This window comes from Apteryx mantelli, chromosome 26, assembly GCF_036417845.1.
Source record: "Apteryx mantelli isolate bAptMan1 chromosome 26, bAptMan1.hap1, whole genome shotgun sequence".
NCBI lineage: Eukaryota > Metazoa > Chordata > Aves > Apterygiformes > Apterygidae > Apteryx > Apteryx mantelli.
The window spans coordinates 8,124,294-8,149,807 of NC_090003.1; the positions used below are offsets into that span (position 1 = coordinate 8,124,294).

Sequence of the window (25,514 nt, forward strand, 5' to 3'; positions counted from 1 at the left end):
CATCGGTGCAATACAAAAGAGAGGAAGCTGTCCGGGTAGGAGGCCCTTATCTCTGACATCGGGGATTATTTAAAGAAGCCGTGTCCCTTGGTCACCCCCTCGTTTGATTATACAGGCGCTTCCCTGTTATCTGCCTAGGTCAACGATAAGCTCGTTAAGAGCTACAGGTAGGTGTCGTTGATGCTGTGCGCGGCTGCTTCCGAGCCGAAGTCCCACGCGGAAGGAAGGCTAAATGACACCGATCTCCTGGTTTAGGAGGGCTCCAGCCTTCCGTCTCCAAGTCCGTTGTGTTAAAATCCCCAGGAAGTTTTGGTTTAGTGGCGTGCCATCTCCTCCTCTCCCCTCCTCTGACGTCCTCAGCTCGCTGCAGGTGGCTGCCTCTGCAGGGACACGTGCCCTGCAGCTCCTTGTACCGGCTGGCGGTGGCTCGTGTGTTGAGTTTGAGAACCCCCATCGGATTTTGACGACAGGCACCTGTTGATTTTTGCTTTTTCAGTGCTAACTGGCGCCTTTTGTTCAACCCGTCCGCTAAAACCGCTCACCGTGTGTAAAGCAGAGCGCGGCGCTCCGCTTGGTATCGTGTTCCTCGAAACGCTCCCCGCCGAGGGCGCCGTCGGGCCCAGGGAGCATGGCACGAGTTCACCCGCACCCGGCTGGACCTGGCCGTGATTTGTCCTTGCTCTCCGTCCCCGATGCTCCATAGGTGACCGGGGGCTCTTTTCCCGGAGCGCTTCATCCTTAAACCAGAAAATGGAGAATTTACCCATTTCTAGGCACGGCAGCCTGCAGCCGGGCAGATAACGTAGAAATGCAGCTTGACCCGGGAGTATCCTTGTCTTCTGCTGGAATTTGTGAACAGCACAGCGCGACCTTCCAAATACATGGCTTATTAAAGCGGCTTTGCGCTGCCACCTGGGTTTCACCCCGTAGGGTGTTTATAGATGCATCTCCAGCCGAGGGTCCCTGAAGGAACAGGCCGACCCGAAACACGTTTCGGTGGTAGCAGCTCGCCTTTGGAATAACCCCAGGAGTATTTGTAGGCACCAGCATGGCGGCGGGGCCTCGGCTGAGGTTCGTGTTGAGCGTGGGACGCTGCTCGTGGCCAGAGGGTGCCCGAGCCGTGCCAGAGCTGGCTGCCGGCAGGGAGAGGCAAGATTTGGCACGTTCGCGCCGGTATGTAATACCTCTCCTGAAAGGTTGACTTGGTTAATGAACTAGTGGCGCTCAAATGAATTATTAATTAAGGCGCCATAAGACTTCAAATCAGATAACTGTGTTTAAGGGAATCCGTGGGAAATCTGCTCTCGGATCAAATGTCATTTTTTCCCCCCACTTGTTGTTTCCTTTTTCCCTGTAAGTGCGTGGCAGGTTTTGCGCGCCCATCCCAGGCCGGCTGGCTCCCGGGGCCCTGAACTCCCCGTGGATGCTGGCACGTGTTCCTGCCCTGTACGCTGCGCCGCTTTGATGGTGCTGCGGAGCTGAACCTCGCAGGGCTTTTGCCCCTCTTGATCATTTTTTACGTATAAACTGTTGTCCTTCAGGCCCCAGAAACTTTTTTTTTTTTCACCTGAGTTTTGCTGTTTTTATTTCTCTCTCTTAAACAGGCTTCTCTGCCTCTGTGCCCTCAGGAATTGGCCGTGTCCTGCCCCGCTTTCTTCTGCAGATTTACCTCCCCGCTCTCCTGCGTAAAGGACACGATGCGAGAGGATCGCCGAGCTCCTCGGTGCCGCGGCTGGCGCAAACGTGCCTGCCGCTCTTTCGGTTCTCCCCGCGTAGGTCGCGGAAGTCGCTTTGGGGCCTGGCTCTGACACAGGCCGCAGGAGGCTGGCGGAGGTAGAGGGGGGATGAGGAAGCGTTAAAGCCTGCGGTGCGCGTGCTGCTGGACCTCACGCCGTGCCTAGTTCCTCTGCTTGAGCGCAGAAGAGGAAGAGCCACCGAGCGAGACCGAGCCTTCTCCTTCAGCTGAGAAAGGGGCAGCTTCTGTCCCCAAATGTGGGCTTTCGGATGCCGTGGGTGAAGGCAGGCGCTCCGCTGGATGTGGTGCTTCCCCATCTCTCAATACCTGGCTTTGGGGTACGTACGTAACGCTGCGCTCCGCTTCAAACTGTGCGGAGATGAGGAAATCTGCGCGTTTCACCTTCTGGGCCTTGCTGCCCCGCGTTTATCCGATCAGCCAGGCAGGCTGCAGTTTCATGTTGGGATTAAACAGATTTACCTGCGAGCCGCAGCCGAAAGGGCTGGATCTGCTTTCCGCCTTCCCTGGGCTGCACGTCCGTGCTGGCTCCCTTGCATGGGGCGTCGTGGTCGTGCTGGGGTTCGGTGATGGGAATCACCTCGTGGAACGGACAGAAAACTTAACCCAGCCAAAACCAGAGTAGTTTGCTGTTGAATCACCGGGCCGAGCTGGGTCCCCGCAGGCGTATGAGGGTTAATCCTTGTGGCAGGGAGGTGCCAGACGTGGCTCCAGGCTGCTTTGGGAATTGGGTGAAACTTGACCCTGAAGGGAAGCCCCGTGCTCTCCAGGGAGGATGCCTCTGGTTTTCCTTTTTCCCAGGGACGCGAGGACTGCTCTGTAACCTGGAATGGTTTCCGTTTGGCCCTTTAGTTAAAAGTGCTGGCAAAAGGCTTCTAAACGCCACTCAAGTGGAGCTGGAAGGAGGGGAATAAATCACCTTTGAAACTATAAGCTCAGGAACCTTTGAAATATCCCTTTCTTTTCCCCTGCCTGCCCACCCAAACATTTACTAATGAAGGAATTGCTGCATTTGGCCGTCGGACTTGGACTTCTCCCCGGCCATTTCTGCCTGGCGCCAGACTCTGACCCAGTCACGTCCCAGGTGTGGCGGTAATGCAGGACGTGCGTTTTTAAGAGCCGTGTAAAATAGTAAGAGCCGCTAACTTGCTCGCGTGATAAACTTGGCTGATACCCTGAGCTTGCGTATCGTGAACAGAAGCGGATGTTTTTAACAGGCCGAGCGCGGCGCTTTCTATGGGAAGGGCAGCGATAAGCAAGGTGAGCTGGGGCGTGTTTTCCCATCTGCAGTCTTGCTCTAGAGCGTTTCTGGAGGTTACCGGTAGGCAGGCTGACGGTACAGGCGGTTTTATTTGTGTCAGGACCACAAAATCGGTATTGCGATATATTTGTGTCCGGAGTAGCTAATCCATAAGCTGCTGAGTTTCCAGCGCTGGGGTAGAAAACCTGCTGTCTTCCTGCCAGAACGTGCAGATGTTTGGATCATCTGGGAGCGCAGAAGGTGATTTGGTAGGTGCTGCCAAACTGCAAGAATAATTTGGGGAGAAAAATCACAGCCTCTGGTCACCAAAAAGCCTATTACTTACCCAATTCTGATGTTTTTTTTTTTTTTTCCGTTGGTGTTCATAGCTTCCAGATTGTTAATTGGTGTTTTGTTCAAGCCTGCCGGTTAGCACGGGCAGCCTTCGAAGGTGGTGAGTGTAAATGAGAGAAAGGCGGCCTTTCTGTGATTGAGAAGGAAAAATATTTAAAGCTTCAATCGTTACCTTGATGTTACCGAGGTCTTTTCACTTCTAATGCTCTAAGGTGAGGGAGCGGATGGGTCAAAATGGGTCATGCTCCTTCCAGAGGACCACAGTGGGCTGCACGTGGAGGTGGTGGATGGTGTCTTCTACCCGAAGAAAACATTTTGCAGCCCACGCTGTTATCTTGGCTGTCTCGCCTTGCAGCTCAGCGGCACAGCTGGAAACAAAACTCATGCCTTCCGGTTCGGTGCCCCGTCACCAAAGCGGTGTGGCGTGAGCTGCGTCGGAGATGCCTAGAGCATCTTCATTTCCCACCGAGTGACGTCTCAATAAAGTTCTCTCGCGACCTAAAGTTAGAGTGTCGGGTATGGCGCAACGCAGCAGCGTTTCAGCTCCTTTCCTTAGCGTGTGTCCCTGCTCCTCCTTTCCCAGCCCCTCTGAACTTCCGTCGTCTGAATGAATCTCCCAAGGCTTTTGTGATTTGTAAAGCTCTCGCTGGCTGTCAGGCTGTGCATTCGGTTACTGAAGGCTCCGACTATTTTTTTTTTTTTTTTAATATGAGAATTATTTCTCATACAAGATCCACTTGCATTCTGGTTTGAGAGTGAAATACCTGGTGGAGGGAAAAAAAACCACATTTTTTGTGGTGGTTTACAGTTGTAATAATTTTCAGGGTTGCTATGTTATGTTTAAAGTTAATACATCCTTGTATGTCGTATGGCACAGATGCACTTGGGGAAGTTGTAGCAGGAGCATCAAGAGCATTTTGTGGTGCAAGTTGCATCTCTCCGCTGGAGCCAGCAGCCTCGCTCCCTTCCCTGCTGCTCGGTCCCGTCCGCCTGCTGCCGCCTCCTTTCTGCTGGCGCCGATGTTAGTGTGGCTGGGTGGCGAAGCAGGGGTGGAAGAAGAGGTTCGTTTTAATCCAAACCAGATGCCTGGTCTGGTTCAGTGAGCAGCTGCGAACGTGCTTGTGCCGGCACGGGGCAAACGGCGGCGAGAGGACAGGAGCCATCTCCTCTGGCAGCGCCGCTGCCTCTTGTCTCCTCGTGTCCTTCTGCCTGCAGGCCGGGGCTAGTTAGATGACATGTCCATGACATTAACTTTGCTTCGATACCACTTGAGTCCTTGTAGATCCTACCTCTGACTTCCTTTACTCTCCAAGGAGCCTGGAGAGCAGAGTCTTGTCTGTCCTCCCTTTGGGTTAGGAACTAGCTAGAAAAAGCTCGGAGAGCATCCAGCTGCCCGAGTCATCTCTAGAGGTGCCTGTTCATACCGTAGGATGCTTACAGATATATTCCTGTTGTTATGGCTACACGTATTTATCAGTTTGTGCATATTTTAAGAAAGGAAATTATGACTTGCTTTATATCCTCTTTAGATGAGAAAGGAACAAAAATCGAGGTTTTGCCTTTAATATACAGCTGTAAAGGGCTGCACCACCCAACCCGTCGTACCCAACGGGGCAGAAAGCAGAGGAAGGCTTAATAAGCGATTAGAGCAGCGCACTCCCACACGCCCGGCAGATAAGATCAGCAGTAGTTTCATTTAATATTAAGAGATATTGCCCAATATTGCATGGCCTGAGCCCAGCTTCCCCGGCTGGTGCCGTTGGGCGTCGTTTTTGGTGCCGTGCTGCAGGCTGGCGGGGTGCGCGCCGTGCCAGCGTGCCGCGGCTCCGCTTCGGCTTGGTTTGGCGTATTTTGGAGCACAGCCCTCATCTGGCATCTCCCCTTGGGCTGTTGGCCCTCGACGATGCAATCCGTGACCCTCCTCGTAACTTATGGAAAAACCTCCAGAGCTCAGCCAGCTCTAGCGCTCGTCACTGAGCCCCCGTTCTGCCTCCTTCCTACCTTAATTTTTTGGTCTCCTTCAAAGGTGCCTTAATTTGGGATGGGGGCTGGAGGACTGTTAGAAATCACTCTGAGCGATGGGAGCGGTGGCCGAGTAGGACAGGCCTCTCGGAGACTAATGGGTCTCTTTCAAGTTCCTAAGCGTAGTTTTTCCGCAGCACAACGGGAGTTTTAATTAACACGGACGCGTACAATCATAAATAACACTCCTAAAATTAAATGGAAGTTCGAGGCTACATTGGCATATTCCCCACGATGCCGTTGCCTCTCTGGGGAGGCAATACCATGAATTTCCACCTGAAGGGACTTGATGAAATCTATTGACTTTTTCCATCGCTGCTAAGAGTCCATATAGTGTAAGAATAAAATATGAATTTAAAAAATGGAAGTGCCTGATGTTCTGCGGAGAAAAGTGGACTAGTAAACAAATAGAGACTTATTTTTAAGCCAGGCAGGGAGCGAAAAGTTTTCTGTGCCCGAGCATGCAGCCGTCCGTGCCAGAGCTGTGTTTCTGGCGCTTCGCCTTGCGTTACCTGCTGCCTCAGCTGGCACGGACGCGATGCCGGGCGGGTTGTAGCAATTCTCTCCCCTGGTATTTTGCAGCTCAGGCCAAGCCTGGATTTAATCTCGCTCGGTTTGGGCTTTGAAAAACCCATGTCTTGGAGATGCCGTGGTTAAAAACGCACACGGGAGAAGCTCGCAACCGCGCAAATACTCGGTCGTTCTGCTGCTGCTCATGATTTGCACCCCTCCGTAGAGCAACTCAAAGCAGCCCTGCTTCTCCGTCCTAAAAATCCCCACCAAAACCACCCTCCAAGAAAAATTCCGGCAGGATTAGCAGGGTTTACATGCAATTTCCCCTCCCAAAACAACCTGGCCAGGCCTAAGCTGAAAGCAGGAGCTTTGCGTTGGCGCTTCAGCTGCAGGTGGAAGAGACAGAGACTGAGGAACCGGATCAGGTTGCCCTTAGAAACGCGTTGGTATTGGGCAAAATAATTGATGGGGTTTTTGTCGCGTTTGCACTGATCTGGCGCGTTGGCTGACAGCTGCCCCGATAACTCACTCGCGATGGCTCGCGGGCTGAAGGAGACGCGGCGGGGCGAGGCGAGGGCTGCCGATGATTTACGCGCTGGTGAGCCGTCTCCGTTCCTTTTTAATTCAGAGATGCAAAACTGAGCCTGGAAGTAATGAGCTCCGGATAATTAGGTGCTTGTCTGCAGGTGTAGCTGGTGCAGCTGCCTACAGCTGGTGCTCTTAATATTCCTGCTTTTTTATTTGAAAATATTACGGAATGAATGAGACGCTGGAAACGCAGTTGGTTTGCGGCAAAGAGTTGGGTTGTTCTCTCCTCCACCTCCCCGGTTGTGCGGTAGCGTTCCTGGTTGGCTTGACGCGCGTGGACCGCGGACTAAACGGAAAGGCGAGGGATAAGCCTTGCGTGACGCGGGGATGTCGCCTGGAGTGCCTCGTGCAGCGCTGAAAGCCTGCTCTAATTTATCGCCGTCAATGATTAGCCAGATGGGAAGCGGCGTCTCGCGTTCTTGCCGTGGTGTTAAGGGGGTCGCGGAGGCCTTGCCGGTACAAAAACGCGACGCGGTGTTTTACCCGCAAACGTTAGGAAGGGGAGCGCGGAGCAAAGCGTGGTGCAAGACGGATGTACGTAGGAAGAAGAAATGCGGTAAGAGATATGTTGTGAGGTGGGCGGCTTAAAAAAGCGCTTGAGGTGGAGGATTGGGAGATGGGTCTGGGTACGGATAGCGTATGCGCTTGTAACGTTGGGGCTGCCGCGCAGCTCCGGCGCATTGGGTCGGGAAGAAGCGGCGTGTCGTGTGCCGTCCTGCAGCTCACCGGCGCGCTCGTACGTGTAGCTGTGAGCACATGCAAGAGCAGCTGGAGGGGAGGCAGCGAAAATCCCTCCGGATTAATTCGCGCCGGGAAAGGAGAAGACATTGGAGCAGCGTGAGGAGCGGTGGCGGTGCTGGGAGGAGGAAGGGGCACTCGTGCTTCTCGGTAAGCGTTCGAAGGGCGCGTTTGACTTCCGAGCTGTAATTTTCGGAGGAGCCTCGGGAAGCCTGGCTTCCGACAGGCCCCAAGGTTCGCTGGGATGTGTTTGCCCCTTGCTTTTGCAAGCTCTTAACTGGCGTTTTGTTCCTGTTCGGCTCGGCGTGAGCGTAGATCGGGTGACGTAACGTGGCAGGCAGGAGGGAGAGGAAGCATTTGGGATCATGAAAAGCTGGTCCCAACATTAAGGATACATAAAAAGCTTAAGATGAATTTCGGGAAAAGTTTTACGATGGGGCGATTCGTTTAAAGTGGGGCGTAATCTGGGATAAGCAATGAAATTGCTCGCAGTTGGGAGACGAAACTTTCTTAAAAATCTAAAATGACCCATAAATGAAGAACTTGGAGTATTCCGTGTTGCTGTTTAACACGCAAAGTAAGACTGAGGGTTCAGAAGGCGGCTCGCAGAAACCCTTTGGCGATCCACTCCAAATGTTTATATGTGACGAATGGCAGCTCGGTCGCGAGCGTCGACTCCGCGTGCTGCGGCGAGAATCTTTCTGTTAGGCCGTAAAATATAGAAATGAGCTTAGCAATGGCGTTTGCCTGCAGCTCGGTCTGTGTGCAAGTAACTAGAGAAGTCGGTGACTCCCGACGTAGGGGTTTTCTGACCCTCGGGAGAGCTGGGGAAAGACCTGCTACGTTTCCGTGCAAGGGTGAAAATCGTTAGTTCTGGGGCGGTTTTGCATACGGGTTTGCGTATGTGCCCTTTGCTCCTCGCAGGTAATTTTGTTCGCCTGGAAAGAAGCTTGTTACAGCAGGCTGTAATCGAAGAAAAAGGCCATCAGCGCAGGCGAGGGATAAAATGGTCGCTGCCGAAAATGAGCTTAGGTGAGAAGCACATTCTAGGGAAAATAAATCCATTCTGGAAGAACATACAACAGTGTTTTTTTCTATTTGGTCTCGGAAACAGCGGCGTAGCAGGGAAACCTGTGTGCGTTCTTGCCATGGGAGCCTGTTTTAAATCTTACTACGTGTTTCCGGGTTCTCCATGGCCTAAATCTAAAAGTGCACAAAATCTTGCAGCGTTTCGGTTTTGTGGCGTTGTTGGGGCAAAAAGGCAGACGTTGCACAAGGGGGGAATTCCCGCAAGAAATTCCTCCTGACTGTTATTTAAGGCCTCTGCGTTTCTCAGTGCCTCCGAATACTCCAGCTGACAGGCAGTTCTGGTTTGGGTTTTTTTTTGGGGGGAGGGGGGTTGCCTTAAAGAGAAGTCTCATCTTCTCACAGTCCTCAGAGTGTGGTTATGCCTGTCTAGTTAAGATAGAGCATCCTCCTTTTACGGCAGCTTTTGGGTTTTAGAAAAATTTTGTTTTGCTTGCAAATGTTCCTCTCTCTGCCTTCCTTCTCCTGCTGGGTCTTTAATAGTTCCCGAAATTCCCCAGCTTGCAATCACTGTTGCAGCCAGATGGGGACTAGGTGGATCTCCCGTTGCACCTGAGCGTGCTTTTAATAATCTGCCAGAAGTATCTCAGTTATGTGGATTTTTTTATATATATATTTCTTGAGTTAATGAGCCCTGAACAGCAATGAGCAGAATCCAGAGTTAGGATTAACTGCTGGCTGTCGTCCTCCCGCCTCTGCTTCTGATTTTTGGCTGGATGCTGATGGAGGATGGGAAGCTGCAGAGGGTCATTAAGAGTGACTGAAGCCCAAGAAGCAGAGCCTGTAGTTTCTGCCTTACCGACCCGCCAGCTGCAGATCTGATCCAAGAGGTTCCCTTTCGCATCCACTTCTTCCTGCTCTTCTGCTTCATCGCCCACCCCATCTTTCCTCCCTGCGTTGCTGGAAGGAGCTGGGAAAAGGGCTTGAGGTTTGGGTTTAGTTCTGTTTTTCAACCCTTCCTCCCCCAATTTTTTGCATTTTTTTTTGGAAATGGATCATCTCAGAGATCTGCACGAGTAGTTGACTCAGTGCAGCCAAAGAGGGTGGCAGTGGGTGACAAGGGTTTTGGAGGAGGAGGAGGAGGTGGGAAGGTGCAGGATCCTCCTGAATTGGATCTAACCGTGCCGGAATAGCAACATGAAAGAGATGCCTGGATTATTCAGCATATCCCTGTTTTCTTCGCGCTGTAGCTAACTGAGCTCTGCCGTGGAGCCAGCCTGCGTTATACTTTAACCCTTAAACCTCCCGCATCTGATGGGGGGAAGCGGGAGGGCAGCATTCGTATCTCCTTAAGGTTTGCTGACATTTAAAGCATTTTTGTCCCTGTCGGTCTCGCGTGCAGGTTGAGTCTTTTAGCCCAAAGGACTTACGGGGTTTCTTTCTAATCTGATGCGAATTATCGCTTTCCAGAAGTGATCTTAAATGGAAACCCCAAACTCTGAAAGTTCATCTGAGCTGCTCGTTCCTCTAGGCAGGGTGGAAGAAGAGGGGTTCCTCTGCTCAGAGAAGATGGTTTTCTCCCAGCTTATCTAAGTTCTAAAACAAGAAAATAAATCCCAGCCTCCTTGAGGACAAACCAGTTTTCCCAAACTTGGGAGCGATAGCTTTGGAAGAATGGCTTACTTCGGCTGGGGGTCAGCACTGCCTCGAGGTGAGACATCTCGGATGTGGCGGAAGGGCGGCAGTTCAAAACGCCCCGTAGCTTCCCCAGAGCTGGGATTTTACTTGTCATTCTGCTGTTAACGCCCGTAAACATTACGTACTTCTGCGATGCTGCGTAAATAATAACTTCCAGTATATAATAACTTCTCCGCTCGAAGCTTGCGGTTTCAACGTTGAAGCTGAAGCCGTCCGTGCTCAGCGGGGCTCGACTGATCCCACGGTAGAGGCGCAGCTCCCGCGGAGATCGACGGGATCCGCTTGCCTCCCCGGGGACGAACCCTGCTAAAACCCAGCTCTCGCTGGTGAGCAATGCCCGGGAGGGAGCGATTGGGCCGCGGGGCGCCGCAAGCCCTTGGCTGAGCGCAGTTATTTCAACCTTAAAAATCAAGCGTTTTGTGCGATTTAAGGCAGAGGGGGGACGCGCGGCTCGCTGACGAGCAGTTCGGGTTCGCCGTCTTCGGAGTCAAAACCCGCAGCGGAAAGGGAGGGATCTTGCAAGACTGAGCCTAGCAGCTGGGACTGAAAATTTAATTTACCTGTGGGATTGGGTGTTTTTCTTTTCAGCTGAAGAAAATTTGGAAAATGTTCTCGTGAGCTCCTTTTTTTTTTTCCCAAGAAAGAAATAAAAAGAGGGGAATGTAAATGGTGGCAAACTCCAGCGTCCCCCCTAATGTGGACGTGTGGGTTCTGCACTGCTGGCGTGTGCGGAAGCAATGGCACCAATTGCGCTGTTTTAGTTTTCCCGAGAGGCTTGACGTATAAAATGTAAACAGCGGAAAGGTGAAATCCGAGTATGGCTTTGATTGGAAAGGCTTTCGGCAACTCGAGCCCAGCTCCCGCGGCCGTGGGAGCCTGGCGTTGAGTAGCCGTGTGCCGCACCCAGGGCCACAAAACGTTAGCTAAAAGTGGGGTATTTTTTAATACTTGCATCCCTATATTTGCTTTATTCCGCAAGTGAACTGGCTGCTGGATGATCTGAGTTTGTTTTGTAAAGTCTTTTCTTCCCCTGGATTCCCGCAGTATCTCCCCGAAGCCGCGCGAGCGTCGCCGTACGTGCCCGAGCCGTACGTGCCGTTGGCCCCGCGCGCCACCCCTCCTTCCACGCTGTTTTCCTTAACTCGCTGTGTTGCAGGCTGCCCCGCGGTCCCGTGCAGCAGCCCCTCGAGGAGCGGATCTTCACGCCGACCGTCTCCGCCGTGTACAGCACTGTGAGTATCCGCGCGGGGCTCCGCCGGCTCCGCTTTCCCCGCGCGAGTAAGGAAAATACCCCAAACCAAACAAAAACCCAACTAACTTGATCGGCCTCCTGAAATCCCCGGTTGTCCGTGATTCTGGAGGAATGCCATTTTTGTTGCACGCGAACAAATAAGAGGATACAACAAAACGCTAAGCTGGGGAACGCCTGCAATGCTGTCTCGGCACCGCGGGGTCTGTTAGCAGATGTTAGAGTGGGTTTTCCGAACGCGGCTCCGCTTGCGTGAAAATGCCTATTTTCAGCCTGTTTGCTCCATCCCTCATCTGCCTCCTGCTTCTCAAAGTCTCACTTGATTCAATATATTAGTCGCTGCACAATTCTTACCAGAAAAATAATCTGAGGTTTGTTTTTCTTGTTAAACCCTCCCCAGTTTAGAGCCATGGAGCGAAAGAAATGTTTTGGTGGCAGGCTGAGCGTTCAGGATAGGTGCTTTTGGCTCCCGCTCCTGCGTGTTTGTTTATAAAGCTTCATTATCGCGGAAATTTAGCCTAGAAATGTAGCAGTGTTTATTTGTGAGCATATGATACCATTTTGTTTTTATTCGTAGCTTTTCTTTTTTTTTTTTTTTTTTTTTTTTTTCCAAATAGTAATAGCTGGAAGCACAGTCTTATTTATAAGCTTTGCTAAATCAGCACAGCCCTGGGAAAGTAATATTTTGCTTTTCTGGTGGGATAGCGCAAATAGTTTTAATGCCAAAAAAAAGCGCTTTTAAGCTGTGCTTTTAATTATTTGGAAAATGGGAAGAAAAGCTGTAGATGCGAGAAATTCCCTGTATTTTATACAGTAACATAAGCTGCTTATAGAAAAACATAAGCTGCTGTGCATCCTTCCCCTTGTGTGCATGAATAACGCGCGGAGGGGTTATCGGCTACGGCTCCGCGGTGTGCGGAGCACACGTACGTATACGTATGTAAAACAAGCGCCGAAGAACAGGGATTTACAGAGAGTCCTAAGAAGTCGTTTAGTTGCCATCATTCTATATATACCCCATGCAGCACTTAAAAGCCACTTTAAGAATATTAGAAGGCCTTTTTTGGGGGGAAAAAAAGAGTTATTTTTTCATCTTCCTTCCTCTGGAAAGACATAATTCAGATGCCTCTGGGAAAATATGACTGTAAAAATTTAAATTAATGTAAAATGTAACAGTAACTGTGAAGAATGACCTAAAATAGCTTTTCAGTGTGGAAAAATATCACTCTTTGATATGTTACAAGAATAGAAGCCAGGACTGGGAGTATCCCTGTTCGAGGCTTTAAGAAAACACGAGTTTGAAGGGAAACTTGGCATTTTAGGGAAAGGGGGGAGACTTCTCAGCGAGGCTCCTTTCCAGCTTCTCTCTGAAGCCCTTGGCAAGCTGCAGTTTTAGAGCGAGTCCTAGAGAAGATGAATTAGGATGGAGGCGGCCCGCGATCAGTGGTACATGACAAACTCATTCATCACAGGTCTCTGCAGTAAGTACACAAGCAACGGTGCCGTGTATTTGAGGTCTGGGCTTGCAACAAATACGTCTTACTTTTATTTATGATTCGTTTTATATATTAGTTTATCTAGCTGTTCAGAAAATCGCGTGCTACGAAGGTGCGGGAGCATCACCCCCTCCGCCCTGGGACTGCTTTTTCACGTCCGTATTTTATTTGCTCGGTCATCTTCTGCGGGTTTCCACACGGAGGACACATCACGGCTTTCGAAATGTCTATTTTGATGGAGGACTGCTGGCTTAGGAAGAGGTCTGCGGTGTTTTCCTGGGAGGTTATAGCACGTTGTGCACGGGGGCGGGAAGGAAGAGTCGTGCAAGATAGTGGTGACTCCCAGCCAAAACGGCTCTTTTTAGTTAAATAAAAATGAAGAATAGCTCAGTTATCCTCTCCGTGCCTTTTCACGGGTATTATGAGGACCTCGGTCACACGCTCGTGAGTTCGTTTTTTTCCAGAACTAAAACCGATTGCCAAAAAATGGAAATGGAAAATCTTGGGGCTCTCACTATGATCTCCCCCAACCCAAAATGTGAGGAATTTGTTTTCCCATAGAGCAGAGATGGCAGGTGAGGAGCAGGCAGGCAAGCGTGGCTTGTCAGGTGAACCCAAATGTGTCCAAGCTCTTGGAGAGGCACAAAATTCACAGCAGAACTTTGGTAGAAGCCACTTCTCAGTGAAACTGTACGTGCATTAAAAACAAAACCACCTAACCTGCGGATAGATCATCTTCGTTTACCTTACGTAGTATTCTATGGAAAATACTGATATTTAGTAGTTGTCTTTTGAAATAAATCCTGTAGTAGAATTATTTTAAAGCAAATCATGCTCAGGAATAGTCTGTTTCAATGAAATAATCTTAGTCTTGTAATAATTTTCCCCCATCAATGATGGAAAATGGCATATCAGAAGAGCTACTTTTGGACATAAAGATTTAGGGTTTCCTTCTGTAAGCGGCTTTCTGTCCAGCGCTTACTAATTCTCTATACTTCAAGAAATTATTGAAGGCATTTATTTCTACGTCTGCTGTCACATCCAAAACCTGTGGAGTCTGGAAAGGAGAAACCAGTTTCTATGGTAAAATATTTCCATATCCAGAGAAGCTTTTTGACTTGGAGTTTGGGGGAAGGCAGCTGATTTGTAAGGCAAATGCCGGAACTGCAGCGAAGGTGACCTTCAGCGTAGCGGGCCATCGTGCGTGCTTGCACCCCGGCTGCTGGGGCCGAGGCCTGCTGCAAACGAAACGAATGTGGCCTAATGATCAGAAGCAGATGTGCTCTTCCGATTCGGCATGAGGCACGAGTCGAGAATCAGATAAGATAACTAACAGTGTTAATGCACATCCAGTTCTCATGCAAATAACCTTTTCTGGCAGATTGTGGCGGAGGTTCGTAACTGCCCTAATAACAGGTTGCGATCTGAAGCGCTGAAACTTGGACCAAAAGTATTTTTTCTTTTTTTCTTTTTTTAAATATAACAACAACATTGACTTCTGGATGCAACCTGAGTAGAAGTATGTGTTAATTTGTTGTACCTAAAAGCGCGGAGACAAGTGCAGGTCATTTGGGTGCAACCTTGAATGCAGTTTCTGCAGCATAACTCGAGACAGGGCTAGTTTAAATAGTCGGGGTTAATTCAGATCTTCCATGTCTCTTTTGAGCAGATAGTGCAGTTGTGTCAAGTTGCCCAACGCAGCGATAGCTAACGATGGGAACTAAAGCAGCGATGGGAAACGGAGATGCTGAAGGACCCACTTCTCCAACGTTTTCAGTTGTGAGAGTCCCTTGAGCTCCCCGTAGATGGAAGGCGATGCGGCAACGCTCCGCCTTGCTACGTCTGAAAAAAAACCCAAAAGCTCTTGAAAAAAGCTTTTCTGCAACAGGGGACCGTGGGCAGCCCCCCAGTAACTTTGCACCCAGCAGAAGTGCTGTGCTTTGCCTTTGTGTCCTTTAAAGGGATGTTGCCGCAATGAAGAGCATCCTGTAGAAAAGCGATTACAGAGGATTAGCCGCTCTGGCCCCCGTGCGCTTAAACTCGAGATCTGGGTCAGGAGGCCGCCGCGGTCTCCTGCCCGGAGGCTGCAAAGTGTGCGAGGAGGATGCTCCGTTCCTCCGGGGCCCTAAGTGCTTCTTGGAAGCAGTTTGCACCGGCCCAAGCGCGTGAACTGAATGCGGGAAGGAAAGGGCTCGTGTCCAAGTCGGAACCTTTTTCCTGCTTTGTTGAGGAAAAGAGTAGTTGTTGTGATAAACAGTCCCTCTAAGCTGGAGTTGCTTGTATGTGGCATGACCCATCAGCTGTGACCTTACCTCGATATTTCATTGACACGACTGTGTATCTGAATTTACCTCTGTGTGTGGGAGGGAATAATCCAAGACTTGCAAAAAAACATTAAGAACAAAAGTTGCAAACAGGGGAAAAGGAAGAAATTCCTACCTGAGGCTTGCAGTATTTGCTTTAAAAAACAGGATTGAAGCATCTAAAGGCAAAAAGTTACAGCTTCTTGCTGCTCAGTCAAGGAAAGAGAAGGGGTGCCCTAGCACGTTAATATTTTTAATTTCATATATCCACTGTTTAGGAGCATAATTTCATCTCTGGATTTAAAAAGTGTATTTGCTTACTTAATCTCAGACCTGTTCTATGTGCCGCAGGATCCCATTTGATAAACAGAAAACCAAAGCCCTGGCCTTTGGGGCCAAGCGCCCCAGAACAGATGTAACGTGCTCTGAGAGTCTCTCCCGTGTTCATTTTTTATTACGGAACAAGCACAGTAATTTAGCAAGTTCCTCTTTCTTTATCACTTGTCTACGTTCAAATCTATAACCTACCCTTACACCTACATAAGCTGGCACCTTCTCGGATAGGCGATAACCACCGATCAGTCAGAAGGTTTGTAGAAGACTGAATTATTCATAGCAATATCCCGAGCAGGAAGAGTAAGGGAATGCTACACGTTCCTCTGGAAGCCTTCCTGGAGACGAGGGGAAAGACAGTCTTCCGTTCATGCTCTCTTACGTGAAAGAGAAGAGCCCGTCTCCGTTCTTATGCTTGTGGTCTGCTGGGAAGACTGAGAACGCGTAGCTTCATAAGGACTGATCATCTTTGTGTGTCCCCCGAGCAAAATCTTGTGAGGTTAATGGTAGGAAGCCCCACCAGGTCAGTGGTGGACTCCACTCGGATGTTGTCCGAGTTACTTGTCAAGATATCAAGATGGCGTGATTTTATGCTCGTTTCGTTAACCAAGCTTTCAAGCAAGTTTTTGGAGGTTTAGACCCATCTCCACAACCCATCGGTTCTTTGTGTAACTCAGCAGCAGCCAATGTGTTTCATGGCCCATCATTCACGCAGCTGCACAGCTCTGCTTTTGGTTTGGCTCCCAAGTTTCCCGCCCAGTTCAGGAGAGCAATTCCTTGCAGTCTTTAATCTCCGACCATAGTTATTTGCGTGCAGCTGTTTTAATTTCTGAGGAGTGCTGTTGAATGCTGACGCTATCCTAGGATATTATTTATTGGTGCCTTCGTTGCACTTGTAAAACGTCGGTTGCGCGGCTCGTTCTTCACCGTCAGCTTTGATGGAGCACGAAGGACCGGGTGTGCGCGGCTCTTCGGTGCTCAGAGCGTTTTGGGAGGCTCTGCTTTTACGGGGACTAGTGTACGTACTTTGTGCTAGTCTCTACCGCTGGTTTCGATTTGGTTGACCGCGGCCGTGCGCACACGCACCTGCCGATCCAGATCAGCCAAAGAGCAAGAGGTGATTCCTCCCCGGGGAAGAGAAGAAGCGACGGGGGCAAGGGAGGATTTTCTCTTATTTTACCCACCAGTGAGGTGACGTAACGAAAGGCGTCTGCGCTTGGAGTACAGTGAAATGTCTTGGAAGAGCGTTTGGTCATGAACTTTGGGACTTGCGTTTCTCATACTCTCTTGGAGATCGGCGCTAATATTCCTTTAGAGATCAAGAGCTGGGAACTTGCCTCTGCCTCTGTTTCCGGTATGCCTTCTGCTGGCTGGATGAGTGCGAGATACGCGTATAATTACCTGCGCAGTGGCAGTGTCCCTTTCTAAGCGTTGTGTGTGTGTATATATATATTTTTACCCCCCTTTGATTTACCCTTTCTTATTATAATGACTGTGGAATCTGCATATTAAACACTTACATCATAACGATGCTACAGTGGAAGCAAGCATATGTGCCATGGGCGTGTTTTACAATATTTTGCTTAATGTGTTTTGATTAGTATTTTTCCTAGAAGCTGAGGAAGTAGATAAATTTGTGCAAGAATTGCTTTGGCGTTTCATTCTTTACTGATGGCAAGCCCTTCAGATGAGAAACCCTCCGTGCAAGCCTCTAGTTCTTTTTGGAGGGCAGGATACAAATTTTCCCCTCACTTTGTCTGCTTGGGTCCCTGGGAATCTGTGCATCCCTTTGCAAAATCACCATAGTATTTGATATGGCTTATAACTGAGAGAGGAGAAGGTCCCGAGCCTGAAAACGAAGGGCTATTGCAACGCAAAGCCACATCGGCAAAGCTCGCGCGGTTCCTGCACGTCTCCATCAGCGACGCGAATCGATGCTCTTCTTCTCTGAACCTTCCCTGGTTTCCTGAGCTGCAGAGTAACTAACTTCTGCGGCGTTGCGCTTAAAAAAAAAAAAAAGACGGCGCTAGCTTCGTTGTTAAAAGGAAGGTCACGGCTCTACAGACTGGATTACTAATACTGTGTTTTACTAACAGTTTATCTCCACACAGGTAACACAAGTAGCAAGACAGCCGGGTCCTCCTGCCCCGTCCCCTTACTCTGCACATGACATAAACAAGGGACACCCAAACCTTGCTGCCACGCCACCGGGACATGCGGCGTCCCCTGGGCTTTCACAGGTAAGAGCGGGCGTTGGAGCAGAGCTTTCCCGGCCTCCCCGCTTTTTCTTTATCTAACCTGGGCCGATTCTCGGCTTCGCTGCTCAAATTTGCTGTATCCGCGCGCTCGGTGGCCGGTATATAAAACTTGAGTAATGGATGTCGTCTCGTGCAGCTCGAGCCCTGCAGTGACTTATCGGTGCCGCTCAGGTTTATTAGCCGTTAGTTCATTGTTGATTCTTTAATGAAACGCTTGTACTAGCACCAACTTTAAAAACAATAGTGTCTTGTGTCCCTTCTGTTAGGGATTTTCCATCTCGAGTGTTTTGTGCAGGAGACTGCAATTCTGTCATTCTTCCTAGAAGTGGGGCAGTAAAAGGAATTACAAAAATGAATGCTAATAAAAGAAACGAGACAAAAGACTGATAAGGAAAAAATAGAGAAGAGGAGATAAATAGAAGTTATAATAAGGATGGGAGAAATAGCGTTTAACAGATATGGGGAATAAATTGGGTTTTTGTAGTTTTTATTAGACAAGGGTTCTGCAGGGCTAACGTGAGAGTGGAGAAGCTTATCTTAAAAAAGGAAGGGGCAAAAGAGACAGGTAATGGGGGCACTGAAGGAGACGGAAGAAGAAAGATGGGATCAGGGAGAGTGGGATGGGTAAAAGTATTAAGGCGTAAGTATTAAGATAGAGGAAAGCCTCGTGGTTTAGCTCGCTCGTGTTTAATTTATACTTGTTCGAGTAAATGGAGTAATCTAGGAAGATGTGAGCAGGTCGGATATTAAGAAGCACAGTTATGTTCTGAACAAGATGCAGGAGTTAAGCGGGTCGGCAGGGAGGCGAGCCGGGGATTGCTTGGAAATGGCCTCACGTCACGGGAAGGTGGTGATAAGAGCTTCAGGCGTCTCGTCGCGCTGGGGGAGAGCGTGCTTCCTAGTCTTCCTGCCAGCCTCTTCAATTTGGATGAAATATTAAACTATGGCTGACCTTTCTGACTGAGAGATGTGTGAAAACCAATAAGGTCATGGAAGGAACACTTCATCTCAATATTATACATTATAGATAAAACTTCCATAGCGGTGCATGTCTGGCGGCACTTAGTGGGAAAACTGGAAACCCGTGGTCATGCTTGAAAACGTGCAAATGCTCATCCTTGATGGAGTGGGAGATTAGAAGCCGAAGTATCTATTTGGGATCGCCAGTAGCTTGCAGGCGTTGCTCGGCGGTCTCTGAGCGATTTCTTGCACTTCCGCTGCACGGTGGCTGGTAACGAAGGCTCCGTTTTGAAGACCGAGCATCACGTGGAAAGGAGGAGAACGCAGCAGGGCTGCGGAGAAAGCCGTAATGCGTCGTCTGGCTTGTGTCATGGACCAAGAAATTCATTCCTGGGAAACCTGGTGAGCCGAGGGGAGCTAATCATGTGGCAGATAAGAGGGGAAGAAAGGGAACGTTCTAGACAATCTCATAAAAATTCTCATTGAGGTTTTCTTCTTCCCTTAATATTTTCCTGTTGAGTCAGTGCATACGTAGACAGTGGGATCCGTGCCAAATTACCGCTCTAGCCAGCCAGGAAAACGTTGGTTTCCTGTTCTGCTGGCTCTTATCGTCTTGGAAATGAGCGTCAGCTTGTGTCGCTCTGACGTCGCTGGAGGAGCGGCTCGACCTTGCGTCCTCCGAGTCAGCCGAGGGCTCCCGGGGAGGATGTTTGGCCCCTGATGCCAAGGGGCCGGCTCCTACACACTTGGTGAGAGGAAGCAAAAGCAAGATCCAGAGTTATAATCCAGGCCCAGGGTGCAGGCGAAGCGTCACTCACTCTCTAGGTACGGCAGGGGAGCGAGGTGTCTTGATTGATTTGTGTGAGGTCTGGGCAGTCCTTGCTAAGTGATGCCTGCAAAGCTTGGATCATGTAGTGAAACAGCAAAAGGAGGGGTTTCTGGTCATTCGTAGCACTTCCTCACCTCGGACCGGGTAAATTTGCTGTTGCGGGGTCCCATCGGTTGACCCTCTCTTCTGCAGGTGGAACCGACGGTGAAGACTCGAAACAGAAACGCCTACACTTGGCGCCTGACTGCAGGGCTCTGTTGTGAGGCTTCAGTGAGGCTTCAAAGGCGGTCAGGACTCTTGAAATAGGCAGTTGTGGGGTAACCAGTCCCCAGAGACAGTTTTTACTTAAGCCTGAGTTATTTAGAGGCTTGGGTAAACTTTTGGGGAGTCGTGACACAATAATTCTGAATATTTCTGCCTATATCTCACTTTGACACCCGTCAAATGCTGAATTTGAGTATTATATTATGATAGCGAGTTCCCCAGCTCAGCAGGGTGTTGGATGGAAATATTACCTTTTCATTGCATCTCTCCGTCTCCTGGGGGTTTCATTGCATGTCTCCTTGTGCTCGTGTCACCAAACAACGTGAGTGGAAGTTTGCTAGCTCCAGACCACTTGTATTTTGTCATGACTTCATTTACTTGTTTTCTTTTAGGTAAACAGTCAAAATCTTTTTAAATCTCTCATCGTGTGAAAGATTTTCCCTGCTGTAATTGTTCTTTTCATCTGTTTGTTAGAGCCATTAAATCCCCCTGTTTCCCTTTTGAGATGAAGAGACCAGAGCTGACGCTGACGTTCTGATCAATGGTTTACCACCGATTTCTCCAACAGCAATATCACGTTTCACAAACGGCTCTTTATGCATCTTAACACCGTACGCCGGGGCGGTTATTGAGCGCTGAGCAGAGGTCGGCTTTGCGTTTGTGCGCAGTGGTGCCTGACACATGCGTGTGTGTGTGTGTGTGCAGCGAGGGGGTGTGCGTTCCGGATGTGATACAGTAATTGAAAAGCTTAGGAAGATACCGCTTCATTCGAACTAGCATCTGCTTTTGGGGTTGACGTTTTCTCCCCCAGAACCATGCCTGAAGGAATTTTCTTAAAACTGAATGTTTTCAAGGTAGGAGCCACTGGCTGGACAGTAGTAAATGCAAATATGTGCTTATATTTTGGGGCTTCAGATATCACTTAAGATCTAAAACCCGTTTTACCAAAGCAGTAGAACATGTGTAACTCGCGTTTGACTTTGGTAGCCACGAATTGCTCTGAGTGCTGATTATCAGCCAGGTGCTCAGCAAAGAGATCGCCCTCTCGGTTTTGATTTATCTCCTAAGTACCTCAGCATTCCTCCGCTCGAGGATCAGAGCTGCCCGCTAGTTTCTTAAAGTGAGGAGCTTGCAGCGGCAGCGTTGTGAAAGTATGAGATATTTAGTATCTCTTGTGGGGGAGAAATGTCAGGGGTAAATGTACGTTGTGCCTATGCAGTTGGCTTTCCTTTGACTTTATTTGAATAACCAGAAATGGCTGATTTGTGCAGCCCTGTTGCTTGGTGTCTTTTTCACTTGTTCTTCTACGTTTTCCATTTAACACAGCCCAAATGAGATAGGCTCGCTGTTCAGCTTCCTCTCGAATCTCTCCTAGTGACCAGCCCTGGGCGTTGCGCTGCCCTCCCGAATTAGTTTCTGCAGCGAAACTAGAGGAACTCGGCAGCGATGAGCGACTGTTCCACACCCCCCGGCCCGCAGCGAGAGCCGGCGCTTCTGCTTCCCTCAGCCTTCCCAAATTCCATGGCCTTGAAATCATCCCGCCGCTCTCTGGAATGCGTTGAGCTCCGCCGGCCTTTGTGAATGCACAGCACATGTTGCTGCAGTAACGTTATGGCCAGATGTGGCCCCGAACGCAGAAAGTTTCATGTTTTTGTTGTTCTTTGCGCTAAAGGGCCCCCAGAACGAACTGGGAAAGGGCTGGCATCTCTCTCTGGCTTCCTTTCTTGAGCTGCAGGCTTGAGAAGATGCAGAGAACGGGCTGCTTTGAGACCATTCGTTTTCCCAGCGTCCGGTGAAAAGGAGCAGCGAGGTTTTCTCTTGGCGTGGCTACCTGAGCAAGTTATCGGGAGACGAGGTAGGGCATGGATGTACAGCATGCGAGCTGCTGCGGGGAAGCTGCTGGTTTGGCCACTCCTGTCCCACGATAGGAACCAGAGAGAGTTCGATGCAAGTAGTGCAAGCAAAGAGCATCCCCACAGGCAGTTAACACAAAGCAGCTGAGGCACCGTAAATCTGCCCCCCCTCCCCCCCTGGCTTTATGCTGCAGTAATTTATTGCGTAGCCGTGTCTTCAGACAGGGGTAATGAGAAAGCAGAGCTCTTCCAAAGCAACTGGCCTGGGACTTGGAAGGAGACAACAGGAAAATGCTTCCCTGTGTCCAGCGAGCAATCAAGAGCGGCTCTTCCAGTTGTGCCGCGAGAGGGAGGGGAAGGTAGGAGGCAGTGTGCAAAAGCCTGGAGGACCAGGAGAGACGATTTCACGTTCCTCCCTGAGAGCCAGGAGTGTTTTGGAGGATCCGGGGAACATGTGCGGCGGGTTCTGGCACACGTGAGGAAGCCACCCGAGAGGGGAAGGGTTTAGAAATGCCGTTCCAAAAAGACTCTCGGCTTTCTCTGCCTTCGCTTTAGAAGCGTGGGCTCTGCTGTGTGCGCCGAGGGATTCTCCGAGGCCGGGACTGCGGGTTGTGAGCACCAGCTGGCAGCTCTGGGGTGAATCCGCAGCGATTTCTTTGGTGTTCAGCGGGAGCTTTAGGTCCCATTAAAAACACCGTGCGCAAGGCAGGGCAGCGCTTCGTGCCCGCAGCCACGTTTTAGGCTAAAATGATCGAGCATCCTGTTAGCAGAGGACCCAGTGGCGTCTACTGAGGCCTTATAACACTGTTGCGGTTACTGACAGCTGTGTTTAGTAATCTGTTACCCGTTACAGCAATGTCGAGTTACATCCATAGACAATAAAAGTGCAACGGAGCTGGATTCTCAGGACCTGGGTGTACGGAGACCTCGACTTCTAGGTGGCTGATGTAAACCCAAAACAGATTGTACTAGCTGCAACTTGTTACCATCTGGTTCTTTGCCTGAAGTGAAAAGAGTTTTGCAGTCTCGTTTCGGTCCTCAGCGATGTCACCAGTGCTAATTTAGCATTTTTAAGAGCAGTTGGACATTCCTTAGTACCTTAAGGTCTGAGATGCGGTGCCGGGAAGCACGTCTGGGCGCCACGTGTGCCATGTTTACAGGCAGCCCCCAAGCCCCTTTTTTAATCATCTTGGATCCTCTCTGCGGGAGCTGGAATTCTGTTATAACCATGATGTTTATTCAGGACTCCGCAGCCCAATTTAGATTTTGGATGCTCGCAATAAAGCGACGTTTGTTCATGAGTTGGAATGGAAGCACGGATGTAAGTCAATCGTGATCTCACCTATTCGGGCGCTGTGCAAAGCCAGGTGCCCCGGGATGCAGCCGCAGTGTTGCGGGAGCTGTTCGCTCCTCACGTTGGGTGCAGCTGCCTCCCGGGTTTTGTAACCCGTCAACTGAGTTATGCTCGTCTTCCCCCAAATGCAGCTCCTCCCCGTTATCCGAACGCACCTACGCTTTGCTAAGACGTGAAAGTCTGCGTCAAGTCAGGTAATAAACTTCCACTGCCCCTAGAGCCGGAGAGGCTCCCTGATTTTATCGTCGCACTTGTGCAAATGCCCCCTCTCGCCTTTTCTGCCTCTGTGTTTGGAGAACGTCTCTGCAGACGCCTTCGTCGGAGTTGGCTCTCTGAGCTTCCCGCTGAACTCTTCACCCCGGAGAACTTTTCCGTACAGGAAGCTCCTGGGTTTTATGTCAGGGATTTTATGCCGATTAAAAACGCACAGAATCCTGTAACTTGTAAAGCAGGTACGGTTGTCAGTCGCGAGATTAATTGGCGATTGTCTTGGCAGTCACAAAGATGTGAACGCAGAGCAAAAGATTTAAACTTTCCTTACGTAAATGACAAAGTCGGGGATGACCCGTATAGTGAGGGTAAAGAAAATGTAAATAACTAAACTCTTGATGGTGCTTGTGGGCAACAACCTGCCCTCCAAACCTGTGCTTTAATGTATCGTTCTAAGAATTCAGAAACTTGCCTTCTCAGCCTCCTCGTGCGTGCTTCTGCACGTCTGGGTCAGATTTCTTCAAAGCCCCATGTCTTTAATGCAACGCACGAATTCTAGGTTGCAGGAATATATGGGTGCAGCTATAGATGTGAAAATGTGAGATATTTAATAGCGGTTAAATGCAGGAAAGGTGTAATCTTCCTTTGGTTTTTGTGGCAAAGACCTGTTGAAGGTACAGCTGAACTCGCTGTTTTGTAATAGGATTAGTAGTTTTGATTGGTTTAGTAATGCCAGGAATATTTGCTCATATAATGTATTTTATTATTTTCTGATTCGTTGCTGTGCATTTTACCTCCTTTAGATTAAATCTGTGCAAATCTGTGCCGTGGAAAGTACAAGCATGTCCATATCTCAACACCTGAGCGGTTTCCTGTGCCTCTTGCGCTTCTGGATGCACTCATATATGAATGCTCAGCTTCATAGGTATCATCTAATTTGGGGGATGCAGCTAGGTGTAAAAGGTGTAAGCCTTTGGGAAAGGAGATCTGGCGTAGAGGGAAAGGCATGGGATAGCTTCATATCCACATGAATGTTAACTTTAATCATTGTTTTAGCTTGGAAACAGTTAACTTCACAGAGTCAAGGCGTAGGTGGGATGAATGAGTCGGTTTTAATATTCATACGCTTGGGAAGGACTAGAAACACAGCCGCCTTTTCTTTCTAGCCATAAAGGGGAAAAAACGTAGTATGATTTTTGTCACGTACGCTTGCAAAGTGAAGCCTGGAGCGCAAATGCTGAGCCTAGCTAGGACGGCAGGCTCCTTAAGAGAGTGCAGTCTCCTTCCCGTCGCCCTTCTCCTGGCTGCTTGCAGACCCACCTCCTCTTCCACATCGCCTCTTCCACAGTATTTAATGCCTCTCCGTGTGGTCTAGTGTGCCTAGTTAGAAATGATTCGTTTTCCTGCTCCTGGATTGAGGGCTGATACGTGGTAGATGCTTGAGCTTTCTTCCATTCAGGAGCAATGCTAGTCTGGCTTTGCGTCTCGCCTAGCCCGTCCACCCTGGTGCAGACTTAGTTGTTTGGAAGTGTTTGGAAGTCTTTTCAGACTTTACCGTTTGATGAAATGGTCTTTGTTCGGAGTATAGGAAGACAAAATAATGTAAGGCAACTTTGCCATTTTCTTCTGTTCAATAATTTCTGGTTTAGGATTCCTTCTGTAATAATACCTTCTGTTTCGTGCAATTTAATGGATGTTTTCCTACATGCTTCATAAAATACATAGTTTTTAAGCAAACACAGTGTGTTGCAGAAGGCAGTATGTCCTAATAAACACCAAAGTCAGCACAAAAGAGCGTTACACAGTCTGTACTTGTAAATATAGAGGGCATAAAATATCTCTGTAACTAACTAAAATGGGGGAGCAGAGTTTGTCTGTCAGCTAGAACAGCTTTTCAAGTGGCTTGACACTACAAAGATGATTTCTAACAAAACCCGATTCTTGGGATTCATAAAAACCCAGCACGTGGATCTTGTCACTCGCTTCCATAAAACGAGCTTTAAAAGCGGAGCGCTTGAATAACCGGAGCCCACCGTTAACTCTGGTGTCGAACAGCTTCTGAAGCCGTTTCTAACTTCAGCAGCGAGGGCTGCCCGACAGGGGCGAAGGTTTGAGATCGATAAACACGGTGCTTCTCTTGCAAGCAGGACTCTCAACATGCTGCTTTCCCCTCGTGATGGAGAGCACGGAAGGATTCGGTTGCTGCAGAGTAGTAATTTTACTTCGGGCTCCTTGTATCTTGAAAGGACTGTGCTGATGCTCTCCACAGACCCATCCTTATGGTGCTGTTGGACTCCAGTATTTTAATTAGTGGCTTTAAATTGTCCAAATTTGCACAAAGTTGTGCACAACTTGATGGCATTTCTCTGCTTCAGCGTAAGGCAGTAAAACTGGAACGTTTTGTCTCATTGACGTCGCAGGATCACAGCAAGCCTGGGGTTGGACTTGGCCTCTGGAGATCATCTAGTCCAAG

General features: G+C 49.4%; 1 protein-coding gene across 13 annotated transcripts in view; it reads left to right on the plus strand.

Annotated features, from left to right (window-relative positions):
* EIF4G3 (eukaryotic translation initiation factor 4 gamma 3) overlaps window positions 1–25,514 on the plus strand; it is a 130,283-nt gene that overhangs the window by 25,916 nt on the left and 78,853 nt on the right. For 8 of the 13 annotated variants that reach the window (XM_067311081.1, XM_067311084.1, XM_067311082.1 and 5 more), the window contains exons 2-3: window positions 11,089–11,164; window positions 17,410–17,553. The exons of 1 other annotated variant lie outside the window; for it this stretch is intronic. In XM_067311081.1, the coding sequence (XP_067167182.1) occupies window positions 11,089–11,164; window positions 17,410–17,553 (220 nt within the window). The remainder of the gene's footprint in view (window positions 1–11,088; window positions 11,165–17,409; window positions 17,554–25,514) is intronic. 4 more of the 13 variants (XM_067311083.1, XM_067311093.1, XM_067311087.1 and 1 more) reach the window with 3 other exon arrangements.